Source organism: Arachis ipaensis, chromosome B04, assembly GCF_000816755.2.
Source record: "Arachis ipaensis cultivar K30076 chromosome B04, Araip1.1, whole genome shotgun sequence".
Taxonomy (NCBI): domain Eukaryota; kingdom Viridiplantae; phylum Streptophyta; class Magnoliopsida; order Fabales; family Fabaceae; genus Arachis; species Arachis ipaensis.
Window position 1 is genome coordinate 15859301 of NC_029788.2, and position 14988 is coordinate 15874288.

Sequence of the window (14988 nt, forward strand, 5' to 3'; positions counted from 1 at the left end):
TAACTTCAAAATTCAAATTCTTTTTAGTTATTTTATTTTATTTAAGTATTTACTTCTTATAAAATAAAATAAATAAAAAGGTAAATCAGTCCAAGTTATATCCATAGATCCATCATGGATATAAGTGGAAATGAACAGTCTAGGAGGACTCTGGGGTCATATTATAACCCCTCTACTGCTTCATATGGGAGTAGCATCTGCATACCCTCCATTGGAGTCAGTAGCTTTGAGTTGAATCCTCAGCTCATTATCATGGTGCAGCAAAGTTGCCAGTATTCCGGTCTTCCACAGGAAGAACCTACAGAGTTTCTGGCACAATTTTTACAAATTACTGACATAGTACATGATAAGGAAATAGATCAGGATGTCTACAGACTATTACTGTTTCCATTTGCTGTAAAAGATCAAGCTAAGAGGTGGTTAAATAACCAACCTAAGGCCAGCATAAGAACATGGAAACAGCTGACAAAAAAATTCCTGAATCAATATTTCCCTCCAAAAAGGATGACACAGCTAAGGCTGGACATCCAAGGCTTTAAACAAGGAGATAATGAATCTCTTTATGATGCCTGGGAGAGATACAGAGAGATGCTACGAAAATGCCCCTCTGAAATGTTTTCAGAGTGGGTTCAGTTAGACATCTTCTACTATGGGCTTGCAGAAGGAGCTCAGATGTCTCTAGATTACTCAGCTGGTGGATCTATCCATATAAGAAAGACAATTGAAGAAGCTCAAGAGCTCATTGATAAAGTTGCCAGGAATCAACATCTGTATCTAAACAGCAACCCTTCCATGAATGAAGAGGTTAAAACAGTAACTGCTGAATTCAGTACTGTAAAACAAGCTGCTGAATTCAATCAGCAATTAGATTTCCTAACAAAACAGCTAGCTGAATTCAAAGACAGATAACAGGAGACAAGGATAGCTAATATAAATATGGAAGAACAGTTTAAGCAAACAAAGCAACAGCTATCAAGGCAAATAGCAGAAGAATTTTCTCTATGTTAAGTGCTTATCTATGTTTGTGTCTTCATTACATGATCATTAGTAGTTAGTAACTGTGTCTTAAAGTAATGAATGTCCTACGAATCCATCACCTCTCTTAAATGAAAAATGTTTTAATTCAAAAGAGCAAGAAGTACATGAGTTTCGAATTTATCCTTGAACTTAGCTTAATTCTATTGATGTGGTGACAATGCTTCTTGTTTTCTGAATGTGTGCTTGAACAGTGCATATGTCTTTTGAATTTGTTGTTTAAGACTGTTAAATATGTTGGCTCTTGAAAGAATGATGAACATGAGACATGTTATTGATAATCTGAAAAATCATAAAAATGATTCTTGAAGCAAGAAAAAGCAGCAAAGAACAAAGCTTGCAGAAAAAAAAAAAAGAGAAAAAAGAAAAAGCAAGCAGAAAAAGCCAATAACCCTTAAAACCAAAAGGCAAGGGCAAATAAAAGGGATCCCAAGGCTTTGAGCATCAGTGGATAGGAGGGCCTAAAGGAATAAAATCCTGGTCTAAGCGGCTAAACCAAGCTGTCCCTAACCATGTGCTTGTGGCGTAAAGGTGTCAAGTGAAAACTTGAGACTGAGCGGTTAAAGTCAAGGTTCAAGCGAAACGAAGAGTGTGCTTAAGAACTCTGGACACCTCTAACTGGGGACTTTAGCAAAGCTGAGTCACAATCTGAAAAGGTTCACCCAGTTATGTGTCTGTGGCATTTATGTATCCGGTAGTAATACTGGAAAACAAAGTGCTTAGGGCCACGGCCAAGACTCATTAAGAAGCTGTGTTCAAGAATCATCACACTGAACTAAGAGAATCAATAACACTATCTGAATTCTGAGTTCCTATAGATGCCAATCACTCTGAGCTTCAATGGATAAAGTGAGATGCCAAAACTGTTCAGAAGCAAAAAGCTACTAGTCCCGCTCATCTAATTAGGATCTGAGCTTCAATCAAAAACTCTGAGATATTATTGCTTCTCAACCTATTAGTCTTCTATTTTATTTGTCTAAGTTGCTTGAGGACAAGCAACAGTTTAGGGCGTTGAACGCCCAAAATGGGCACCAACCTGGCGCTGAACGCCCAGAGTTGTGTGCAATTCCCTCTTCTTTTGCTCGAGGGCGAGCAACATTCTAAGTTTGGTGTGGTAAAAAAATTATGTAAAGGATCTATAGCTCAGTGGTAGAACATGTGGCTGCAAATCAAGAGATATCTCAGGGGATGCACTTCCCTCCACATAATTATTGGAAGCAACTGAGGATAGAAATACCAAAAATTACTAGGAATCAAGCCACAAAGGCAAGGAAGAGACATAACAGAGCTCAAGAACATCATTGATTCTTCAAGAAGGAAATGGCATCATCACTAAGGTGGACTCGTTCCTTGTTTTTACTTTAAAAGGACTGCTGATGCTGTTGGATTCTGACCTCCCTGCACTTAAAGTGGATTTTCTGGAGCTACAGAACTCGAAATGGCGACGCGAAGGGAGAGGCGGAAGAGGAGCTTGGGATCATCAATAGTGTCTACGATAGCAGAGATGGTAGAGAACTCACGAGTTATGACACTTTATCGTTCCCTCTTCTTTTCTTGGACATGGTGTAATCCACCATGTCGGTGGGGATGGTGTGTTAGCTGCTGCGGGTTCGTCATCCTCATCTCTGCCGTTTGGTATATTTAATCCAATTTAACCGTAGATTTGATCGTTTGCCCATGGGAAGAACTTTTTATGGGGTTTTCGGTATCCATAGAAACTATATTTCAGCCTCTCTTTCTATGGTTTTTTGTTGCCTATAGTAACATTGATGGGTTCAGGGTCAGGTTGGTTGTCGTCGGAGAAATCGGGCCGAAAATGATTGGGAATAGAGTTTTAGTAGAGGATAATTGCACCGCTGATTTTAATTTGCTTGCATCCTGTTCATTCTAAGTGGTTGTCTGACCATCTCTTTACTGTAGTGTTTGATCGTCGTGGTCTCCATTTTTTTATTCGGTAGCCATTGACAACGGTGATCCACCAACACACAGCTTGCCATAGGGGGACGTGCGTGCGTGAACAAGAAGACAGAGGAAAGCAGAGATTCAGAAGACAAAGCATCTCCAAAACTCCAACATATTCTCCATTACTGCACAACAAGTAACTTTTAATTTATGCTCTACTGGTTACTCACAATTCAATTGACAAACATAATTGACTTCCTGACTAAGATTTACAAGATAACCATAGATTGCTTCAAACCAACAATCTCCGTGGGATTCGACCCTTACTCACGTAAGGTATTACTTGGACGACCCAGTGCACTTGCTGGTTAGTGGTACGCGTTGTGAAAAGTGTGATTCACAATTCGTGCACCAAGCTCTAGATCTCCGGCAATGGCGCCAATGTTTTGAGCGTTACCTGAAACTAGGTTGCTTTTGGGCTTGGACGTAAGGTCCAAACGCCTTAGAGTGATTTGTCCAATGTCTTTCCATTGCAGAGATGCCGCCGTCCGACGTCTTTGCAAAGGTGGGAGGTGGTACTTAGAAGGGACTTTGATGCTTAAGAGAAAGGGATTTAGACAGGTTTTTAGTAAATTGGGTTTGAAGAATACTTGAGGGTGTCAGTGTATTTATAAGTGTAAATGTAGAGTCAATAACCACCTTTGGAGTAGTTCCGTCTTTGATGGTGGGTTTGTTACTCCCTTTTGTTAGAGAGGTTGTTGAGATCTCATTTCTAGATGAATATAAGAGATTGTAGGAGTTAGTTGAGATTTATTTTATTTGAATAAGTCGGACCAAGTCAATGCCGCATGGGCCGGCCTTTGTGAGATCAGATAGGTCCTAGAGTGTTATCTAAACTCTTACTCTATAAATTAAATTTTTAATCATTTTAGATCTAGTTAAATTATGGGCCAGGATATGAACATAAATCATATATCTATATAATTTTTATATGAGAAATGAAAGGATATAAATTCAATCAAGATCTAAATATATGGTTAATTTAAATTTTAAAATAAAACCAATTCATTTGTTCCTTTTCATTTATTTATTTTTTAAACCAAAAATATTATTAAAATTAAAATCAATAAAGGGTAAGCATTAAATCAAAACCTACTATGTTTGTGATTAAAATTTTTAGCATTGAATACTAAGTTATTGATTAATAACAACTCAAAGGAAGAAAAAAAATTTCATGGTGAAAAATGAAAATCCTAACTCTAATAAGAATATATTTGTTTTCAATTTTAGTATTTTATGAAAATATATTTTATAAAAGAGCAAAATGAAAAAAATAAAATTTTAATACATTAGTGTTTTTTTCTCTAAACAAAAAAAGTATTAAAAATAAAACCAAACAATAGCACTGCTCCTTTCATCATAGTTGTCAGAACCGAACCGGTAAACGAATCGATCAAATTATTAGTTTATTGGTTTACTGGTTCAACCGATAAATCACTGGTTGTACCAGTAGAATCGGTCCTACGTAAATAAAAAATATAAAATAGTAAAAAAATTGAGTAAAGTGACAATTAGGTCTTTGAAGTTTTCGACTTCGAATTAATTAGCCATTGAAAAAATAAAGTATCAATTTGGTCTTCTACGATAGTAAACAGTGGACATGTTATGTCTCTCTATCAATTTATCATATGAAATTTTATGATAATGCTTATATGTCCCTATTAATAAGTCCTAAGTCAAAATTCTCGAAGACCTACTACGTAACTCAATACTCTAAAAGATTTAAAATAAATATCTTCATTAACATTTTGATAAATTAATATATTTAATTAAATATATTTAATATTAACTATCTAAAGATTCACAATATCATCTTCATATGAAAATATCGTCATCTGAATATTTTTCTAATGGGAAAGTATAGGGAGTCAATGGCATATTTGTACAATGTGTACAATGGAGGTTTAGGGAGTATTAGAGATATAACCATTAGTGTTGCCTTTTCCCATCAGCATAAGCTTCTAGGATGAGTGGTATTATGACATGGTATCAGAGTTCTAGATCCGAACTTTTGGGATGAGTAGTTTTATGATATGAGATGTTTATTATTCCTAGTACCTGGATGGTTATTCTGATATTATGGGTGATGTTCATTTTGTAACTCATATAGCCCATTGTACACATTGTACAAATATTCCATTGGCTCCCTAGCAGGACTCTTTTCTAATATATATAATAATTAACACATAAAATAGTAAAGGAATAAAACAACCGGGTGGCATACATGGTTGGACTGCAATATATAATCAACACATAAAATAGTAAAGGAATAAAACAGCCTGGTGGCATACATGGTTGGACTGCAACAAAAGGATATGAGTTCGAACTTTCAACCGAAAACTGTTCAGACTGTCAATTCACCAGTTTTCTTATCAAATCCGGCGCAGACTAAAACGCACCGGAATCTGAGAAACACACGAACTTGAAAACAGCCTCGTGGCATACATGGTTGGATTGCAACAAGAGGATATGAGTTCGAAATTTCAACCGAAAACTGTTCAGACTGTCAGTTCACCAGTTTTCTGATCAAACCCGGCGCAGGCTAAAACGCACTGGAATCTGAGAAACACACGAACTTGTTATGACATAAAAATTCTTTCAAAGTTTATGCATATTATTAATTTAATTTATTTTTTCTCATGATTTTTCTTAGTGAACAGCTTAAAAACTAATTTACAGCGAATCTAAATTTATTTAAAGGAGAAATATTAGTGATCAATATTTTTTCTATTTAAAAATTTGTCACTAACTAATAAAACACATGGCAAAGGATTCGATGGTCCCAAAACGTTTGGACCATTAAATGGTCCCATAACAAAACATATTTTTTAAGTTTTTCAATAACTGCTAAATAGTCCATTTCTAATTTTAATTACAAATTAACCCCATATATTTTATTTACTCATAAAAACTATTTTTTATTTTATAAATTATTATTTTATCATTCATCTATTATGTTTATTAATAATCAAAAACAAAAATAATAACGAATTAAATCTTCTATTGATCGTAATAATTTTTTGGCAATCCCAATCAATTAAAATTTTATCTTTGATCTATTACATCCGTCAAGGATTTTGAAATCGTGTGTTTTAGAAAATCAATCGATTGGATTAACAAAACAATCGATTGAATTTTAGGTTTCCCATAACTCAATTGATTGGACTTCAGGTTACCACAAAACAATCGATTGGTCATATTACCCAATCAATTGAACAATGACTAGAATGTGGATTTTTTATAATTCAATCGATTGTTTATATTACCCAATCGATTGAAGGCCTCTATTAAAATGATATATGAAGGTTTAATCGATTGGTATGATAATATAATCGATTGAATTTTGTACGTGACTAATGGTATATTCCAATTCAATCGATTGGTATATGATCATTCAATCAATTGAAATGTGACGTACATAAGTTTTTTTCTGCATTCAATCAATTGGTAGGATAATCCAATCGATTGAATTTTGAATCCCGCCGTTCTCAATTTTCATATCGTTTTTATAAATTTTGAATCGCGCCGTGACTAATGGTTTATAAATTTTCATATTACCCAATCGATTGAGTTATTCTAGAAACCTGAAATTCAATCGATTGTTTTGTTAATCCAATCGACTGATTTTCTAAGAAACACGATTTCAAAATTCTCGACGGATGTAATGGATCAAAGATAAACTTTTAATCGATTGAAATTGCCAAAAAGTTATTATGATCTAATTCGTTATTATTTTTTTTATTATTTATTAAATTAAAAAAATTAAATTAATAACTAAATGATAATAAAAAATAATAAATTATAATCTTAATATTTCTATTAATTTAATTAATATTCGTGAGATGTGGATTGACATAAAGTGGGGCCCAGGTCTCAATCATGGGGGAGATGCTAGCCTGGATTCGTTCACTTGACAGAACATATTCAGAACTAACATGACTCCAAATATCACAAGAACTTGCACACACACCGTTTTTAGAGACAGGACAGAACATGACACTGAAACGGAGACAATAGGATAGAGACACTAAAAATTATTTTTTGTGTATTGTGTTTAGATATGATAGACAAGACACTAATGTAATGTCTAGTATTATGTTTGGATACACATGGATAAGAATAAAATATTATATGAAATGACTAAAATAGCCCTGTAATTCCAAATTTTTTACATCAATACAAATTAATTTAATAATTAATGAGAGTACGTAGGAGAGTACAGACGGAACTTGAAAAAAATATTTGAAGAGGCAAAAAATTTTAATAAAAAAATATATTAGTATTTATATTAAAATAAAATTTATAAATATAATTATTTTATTTTAAAATTTATTATTAATATGTAGGAATACATATGGTTAAGATTAACAAAAAAAATAAATTTGAGTTTGATTAATAAAAAATTTTGTTTAAGTTAATAAGCCAAATTAATTTTAAATAAAAAATTAATTTTAAAAAAAATTAATTTTTACATGAAAAAATAATTAGTTTTTGCATATAAAATTAATTTTTTTATCTAAAAACTTATTTTTTTTATAAAAAACTGATTTTTCTTTAAATTATATAAAATCAATTACAATTTATAAATTATTTTTTAGTATTTTAAAAGATCAATTTTACTTTTGCTAATATTTATCTTTTAAAAGTTTTAAGATTAATTATTTTTGTTATTATTTTTATTACAAATCAAATAATATAATATAAAGTTAAAATGGTATTGAAGTAAAACGATAAAAAAAAATTATCTACCCCCAATAAAAAAATTCTACAGAAAGGAGAGAGTACCTGGAAAAGAAAGAGACAGAGGAAGAACAGGAAGAAAAAAGTATCTCTGAACAACGCAATAGGAAAAATAAGAAGGGGTAATAGTGAAAAAAAAAAGAAAAACAAAATTTATAAAATTATCAGTGTCCACTCTTTTAAATTCCGTGTCCATCATTGTCCTTCGTGAAAGAGTGGATACAAAAATATAAAAAACTGTCTCGGAGACAATATGTCCACTGTCCATGTCTCTGCTTCCAAACACTTTTTAAACAAGTGTTGTCCATGTCTCCGTGTTCTACCCCCGAAAACAAACACTAGCTTACTGGCTGGTGTGTGTAAATTGTGTATCTTGATCTCTCAGATTTTCAGCATGCCAAAATGCCAAATATCAGAGAAAGAAGCAGTAAATAATAAAAGTACAATTATAGTTTTGGCAAAAAACGTGGGCAACATGAGAGCAACGTGAACAAGTGTGGGCGAACCCCATTCCACTTTCCACGCCTCTTCACATTCATCTTTTTGTCTTCCCACACCAATATGAGGATTTAATCATGGATTTTTAAACCGATATTATCTTTGGTTGTTTAATTAGGGTTAGTACTTAAAAGGTAGCAATTAATTAACACGTGTTTTATTTTTGTGTCATAAAATCATCTCTTCTAAAAAATAAAATATTAAAATTTAATTCATTCTATATATATATATATATATATGATTTAAACATAAGAAGTTTTAGTAAAAAATAATTAAGAACGAAAAAAGTAGAATTAAATCAAAAGGTAGAGAGTTCAAAGTACCATGCAGAGGTGATATTGTAGTCAATGGGTTCCCATGTGGGGGCAATTGTTGGATTGAATAACAAGCACCTAACCCCATCTCTGCCATGTGTTAAGCAATTAGCAACCACCAAATGAAGTCCTCATTATTAATTCATTAATAATTAATTAATAATTAATTAACATGGTCTATATGAAAGGATATATCTAGAGTAGTATATTTTGGAGTTTAGTCAATTGAGATCTATATATATATGTAGTCAATTGATTTTATTTGTTATGAAATGAAATATGGCCCTTATTGATTATGGGATGAAGCCATGAAGGTGCATTATATCTGTTTGTTTTATTTTACTAGTTACTTTTAACGAGTTTAACATTCATAACAATCATTATGGGTGTTATTTTTCAGATTATTAGATATGATTTTAGAAATGGATAAAATAATACTCTTAGTGTTCAATATTTGTGTTGAAATTTTATTTTTGCCTCTAATATTTAAAATATCTCATTTTTTATTTTAAACATTTTATCATATATTTTTTTTTATCACTTTTCACTATTAAATTACTCCAACTACAATTATTACTATAACGGCCACAATTATGATTATTATTACTACTACAATCTCAAAGATGATGATAATAAAAAAAATGTATTTTTGGAAGAAAAAATAATTTTAACCAATCGACTTAAATAACTAAAATAAATAAAAAAATTTGAGGAAAAATAATGTTTCAAATGTTAAAAGCAAAATTAGGATTTAGTCCAAAAAAATTATAAAACAAAATCATTATCGACTGCTATAGTTTTTGTTCTAAGGATAAGCACTGAATTTTTGAAAACTTTTTTTTTCTCTTTTCTAATGATTGGAGATGGCAAAAAATTTTGCATTTGTAAATATATGCAAAAATTCACTACGATGGAAGAGTTAATTGGCCGTTGTCGGAGAATGGTTGCAATGTGTGCTTTGATATTAGTTATGTAAATATGTGAATATTGTAGATAGTTACTTGCTTTCATTAGTTTGTTTTTAGTTTAGATTTTTTTTAATGTATGAGCTATGACTTCTAAGTTGAATGACTCGATCTCAACCGGACTCTAGTTTAGCCGAGTTTGATCCCGAAATTGAAAGAACCTTACTCCATACTCGGCAAGCTAGGCGACGGTTGGATTACATGGCTAGTGCTTTGGCCTCTCTAGAGGAACCTTCCGAAACACTAGACGGAACCGAGAATGATCTAGAGTCCACGTTCAACGAAGGAACTTCCTATTAAAATATCTTCTAAGTTTCTTTCAAAGAAAAGTTCAAGTCACAAGTTTGAAAAATGGGTGGCCAAGATTTAAAATCCCATTCTTTTTACCACTGATAACCATCATTTAGTATCAGAGCTTAGTTTCAAAGAGATCAAATTTTGCAGTTTAGAGGAAAGATCCTAATGATGAGCAATAATGGTTCCAACCTGGTGGCCTATACTCTGATTGAAGGGCAATCCAACTACAACAGCTTCCATTTTTCAATGGAAAGAACTACAACTACTGGAAGGAAAGAATGAAAATCTTTATTCAGTCAATGGATTACAACATATGAAAGATCATCATGAATGGTCTCCAAGTCCTAACCAAAACAGGAGCAAATGGTGTAGTACGTCATCTTTTTTCAAATAAAAGGGCAATTTGGTCATTTGGTGGTTTGTATAAAATAAACAATAACAAAAATAATTTTATATGATAGAGACCGAGTAAATCTCCATAATAGTCCCTGAGATTCGAGTCGTTACTCAATGTGGTCCCTGAGATCCCAATTGCACCATTGTAATCCTCCAGATACGGCTCCGGGCACCATAATAGTCCCTGAACAATTTTTCGATGATGAGTCATCACCGACGATTTGATGTGTCACGAAGTTGCCACATTGGAGAGCCAAAACGTTGGCGTTTTGGGTTGGCGCCCCAATTTGTTAGTAACGTCATCGTTTGACCCAAAATAAAAATATGAAACGGGATTGATCAAAACCACACCCTTCCTTCACTTGTCTTCTCCACTTCCACCCTCTGTCTTCTTCTTCCTCCTGTCTTCATCAATGCTACTACCTTAGGGTTCCATTGGTGAGGTTGAAATTCTTGCACTCAGAAGACATCAAAATCAGGTTTTACTTCATCGTTCGTCCCTCCTGCGTAAAAAACAAGAGGTTCTACCATTTGTAAAGGTAAATTTTTTTTATTCTTTTTTTGCAATGCATGATGATTTTTGTATATGCTTGTGTTGTGAGTGTAGTTGGAATTATGGTTTTTTTCCCTTTTACTATAGTTCTAGGGTTTGATTAGGTTGGGGTTTCATGAGATGCTCTGTTTGATTATGGTCATGCTCTGTTTGAAAATCATGCTCTGTTTCATAGTCATGAGTGTTCTGTTTGATAAAACTCTTATCTGTTGATGTCTGTTATATGAGTGAGTACTGCAATGACTTGTAATGTAGACAATACTATAAATACTTCTGCTGCAGTTGTCATGTATAATATATAATTTGTCTAATTCAGTTCTTATGTATAATGATGAGAATATTTAAAAGATCTATTTTACTTAAGTCACTTTAATTTTATTAGAAGATTGAAAATAAACAGCAACATATTATCACAAAAGTATACTCTTTATTAAGTTTGTAGAGGATGAGATGTTACGGAACTTGAAACATACATATCTTATTGTTCAATTAAAAATTTCGTGTCTAGGAGTCAATATTGTATTTGTCTTCTACTAAATAAAGTGACTATATCTTACAAATAATTATGTAAATAAGACAGAAAAATCTATTTGTGTACATTTATTATTCTTTTTATTTTTTTATTGAATAGTTAGTGTAAATAAGACAGAAAAATCTATTTGTGTTTATAATGATTGTCAAGTAATGGGTTTTGAATTTTTTTTTTCAGATGGAAGAGATGTTGGATATTATGTTTCATCACGGGGGTGATTTCAAAGAAGATCAAGAAGGAACAATGGTATATTATCCGGATAATAAGGCTTGTTTAGGTGACCTAAATGTGGATACGTTAGATGTCTTCTATCTGAGGAACTACCATAAAAAGCTTGGTTATGATGAGATAAAGCAATGCTGGTGGCAAGTTACTAAGAAAGGTTTGGAGAACGAACTAAGAAGCTTGAATAATGACAAGGAGATAAGAGAGATGGTGAAGTGTTTTAAGATCAATAACGGAGTTATTGATGTATATTTCAAGCATGGAGCATCACTGCCAAAGGTTTTGGAGGGAAATACACAACAGAAAAAGAATTCTCCAAGATTAACACAACCATTACCCTCAAACACCAAAGTTGCATCAAACACCAAAGGTACACAACCACCATCAATAGTTTCAAAAGATCAAAATCAGACCAAAAAACCCATTAACAAAGTCAGTGGAGCCAAGCCAAACAAACCCACTGGTAGCATCCAGCCCACGAAGCCCATCAAGACCACCCAAAATACCAAAACAGATAAAACCAACAAGTCCAAGCAGTCCAACAAAAATAGTATATCTAGGAGACCTTGTACAAGGTCTGCTGTCAGAGGATTCCAAAGCAAAGTTTTTAATAATGAGATTCCTTTCGAGGTGTCTTCTGACTCTCATGAGAGCACAGAAGATAGCCTTTTTAAGCCAAATCTTAATGAAGATAGCTCTTCTGATTCAGATACTGGGGTGAAAAATGTCAACAGTAGGAGTAGGATTAGGGTGAACAAGAACCAGAAGGAGAAGATATTGAGAAATGTTGGTCCTTTACCTAAAGGAAAGGAGAAGATTCTGGTCGAGGATGATGCATTTGTGCAAGAAGTTAGTGATGAAGAAGTGGATCTTCGTTTTCTTGGTAGTTTTGCTGAAGGTGTAGAATATGGTCTAGATCCTGGAGCTGACTCGGATGGTGCGAATTCATGGCACTCAAAGAAGATGAAGACTCCTCCAAATTCGGATGGTGCGAATTCATGGCACTCCTACATAGTTATTATGGGCTATCGACTTAAAATTCAGGGACTATTATGTGTACTCGTGTTAAATGTGAAGGACTATTATGGGGAGGGTGATTTTATGTTAGGGACTGTTATGGTGATCGACCATGATTAGCAGGGACTAATATCAGCAGTGCAAGAGGTGATGCCCAATATGCACCATCGTTTTTGTGTCTGACATTTGTGGAGAAATTTTAACAAGAGTTGGAAGGATTTGCAACTAAGGGGACTTTTGTGAAAATGTGCAAGGGCAACAACTCATCAAGAGTTCAAGGATGGAATGGACAAGATAAAAAGACTAAATGAAGATGCATCGGCATATTTAGATAGATGGCAAAGAGATGCATGGACTAGAAGCGCATTCAGCCATAAGCCGAAGTTGGATAGCATTTGTAACAATGCATGCGAGGTGTTCAATAAAAAGATCAAGGATGCGAGAGCCAAGCCCATCATAACATTGTTGGAGGAGGTTCGAATGTTCGTAATGCGGACCATAGCCAAGAACAAGGTGAAACTAAACAATCACACTGGAGTGTTCACACTGGTTATAAAGAGTCGATTGGAGAAAGTTAGAAAAGAATCTAAGAATTGGAAGCCTATTTGGACAGGGGACAACAGATACGAAAAGTTTGAGGTACATGGACACCCAACTAATCATGTGGTGGACTTAGGAAAAAAGACTATGTACTTACCAATTTTGGATGCTTACAGGTTATTTGCATTGTTATAATAATTGTTTTTGTGCTATAGTAATAATCTGATTAATGGTATATGACTAAAATCCATGGTTGTTGTGGCTATTGTTTGTATGCAGGTATTCCTTGTGTGCATGCATGTGCTGCACTGTCTCGGGTTAACAAGCCACCAGAAGACTTTTTTCACCGCTTGCTAACAATGGAGTCATACAGGGAAACATATAATCATCATATTAATCCAATTCCTGGACAACTATTATGGGAGCATGCAGAAGATTGTAACAAGCCACATGCACCAAAAATAAAGAAAAAACCTGAAAAACTACAGATGAAAAGAAGGATGGATGCTAATGAGAAGGGTGGTGGAGGATCTAAAAAGTCTAAAGCTGATCCAAGCCTCAGAGTAACAATGGAGATAATGTTCATCTAAAGAAGCAGTTGGGCCCCTTTACTTGCAGTTTCTGTGGTGATAAAGGACATACAAAGAGAGGTTGCTGCAGTTGCTGCTGCTGCTGATGAGGCTGATAAGAAGAAGAAAAATGGAGGTGCGCTTGCATCTGAGCAGCAACTTCAGCAGCCTCAAGATGATGGTGACCAACGTGATGGAGAAGACAATCCTCTTGTGCAGTCTACTGAGATTGCACCAACCACTTCTAATGCATAACCTGTAGAGATAGATATATCTCAGCCAACTACTTCTGATGTAGAAGATTCTCAAAAGGTAACTTCCTATTTACATTTCTTAAATTTTTTGTGATTCAAGTGAATCACTATTTATGTGTAATGTAAATTTTTTCTATCTAGGATCATGGAATAAAAAGGCCTTCAAAATTATGACCAAGGAGAAGATCCTCTCCACTAGCAACTTCTGTCCCAGTGAATCCCATGCAGGGTACTAGTTCAGGAACTGCAATTTGTCAATTACATGAAGTTTATCCCAACTCCATGATTTAAGGCTCAAAAAAAAAAAAGAATTGAAGACTTTAGCTTAATATGTATAGGGCTTTATGTTTTGAATTTAATACTTTTTGCTAGACAAAGACTACACAAGGAAAAAATAATCCTTTATGTTTTGCTGTAAAGTTCTCCCTTTTGAGGTAACTTTGTTTAACATGCTCATGTTAGTTGGCTGTCCTTTGTGTTATGTGACTAACTGTGTTAAACTGAACCATTATCTTAATACACTTATCTTTTAAGTTTGAACCATTATCTTAATACAGTGCTGGCTGGTTTTCAATTACTTATGCTGCCTTCTTTAGCATATTACTGTTTTCATTAATTGAGTTATCCAAGTTTACATTCCATCAACAAACACCATTCAACAGTTTCTAATACCATAATCATGTTATCATTTTTTTTTTTTACATATTGTTCATTCAATGAATACAGGGCATACACCACCAACTCTTTTAACTCATGCTTTACAATACAGGATAACAATTAACACAAGCAACACAGATGCAACTAATACCAACAATTGGTTAACCAATTTTTTATTCCGAACATCTTCTAATCTCCCAAACCTCCAATCAAAGTTCATCTTCACTTCATGATTATCTCCATAAGATTCTGATTTCTCAATTGGTTCATCCTGTCCAGTATCTACCCACACAAAAAATCCTCACCATCTCTTTCCACTTGTCTGTTATCAAGCAAACATATAACATGCTCAAGCTTCAGTGAAGAAGAACAAGAGAAGAACAGTCAGGTAGGTAGGAGCAATCATAACAACACAAGTAATAATGATAACTCAC

At 33.7% G+C, this 14988-nt stretch overlaps 1 protein-coding gene across 1 annotated transcript; it reads left to right on the plus strand.

Annotated features, from left to right (window-relative positions):
• Positions 11440 to 14415, plus strand: LOC110270541. The gene is made up of 2 exons (XM_021120149.1): positions 11440 to 13955; positions 14039 to 14415. The coding sequence occupies exon 1, from the start codon at positions 11470 to 11472 to the stop codon at positions 12652 to 12654; it is 1185 nt and encodes a 394-aa protein (XP_020975808.1). The 5' UTR covers positions 11440 to 11469; the 3' UTR covers positions 12655 to 13955; positions 14039 to 14415.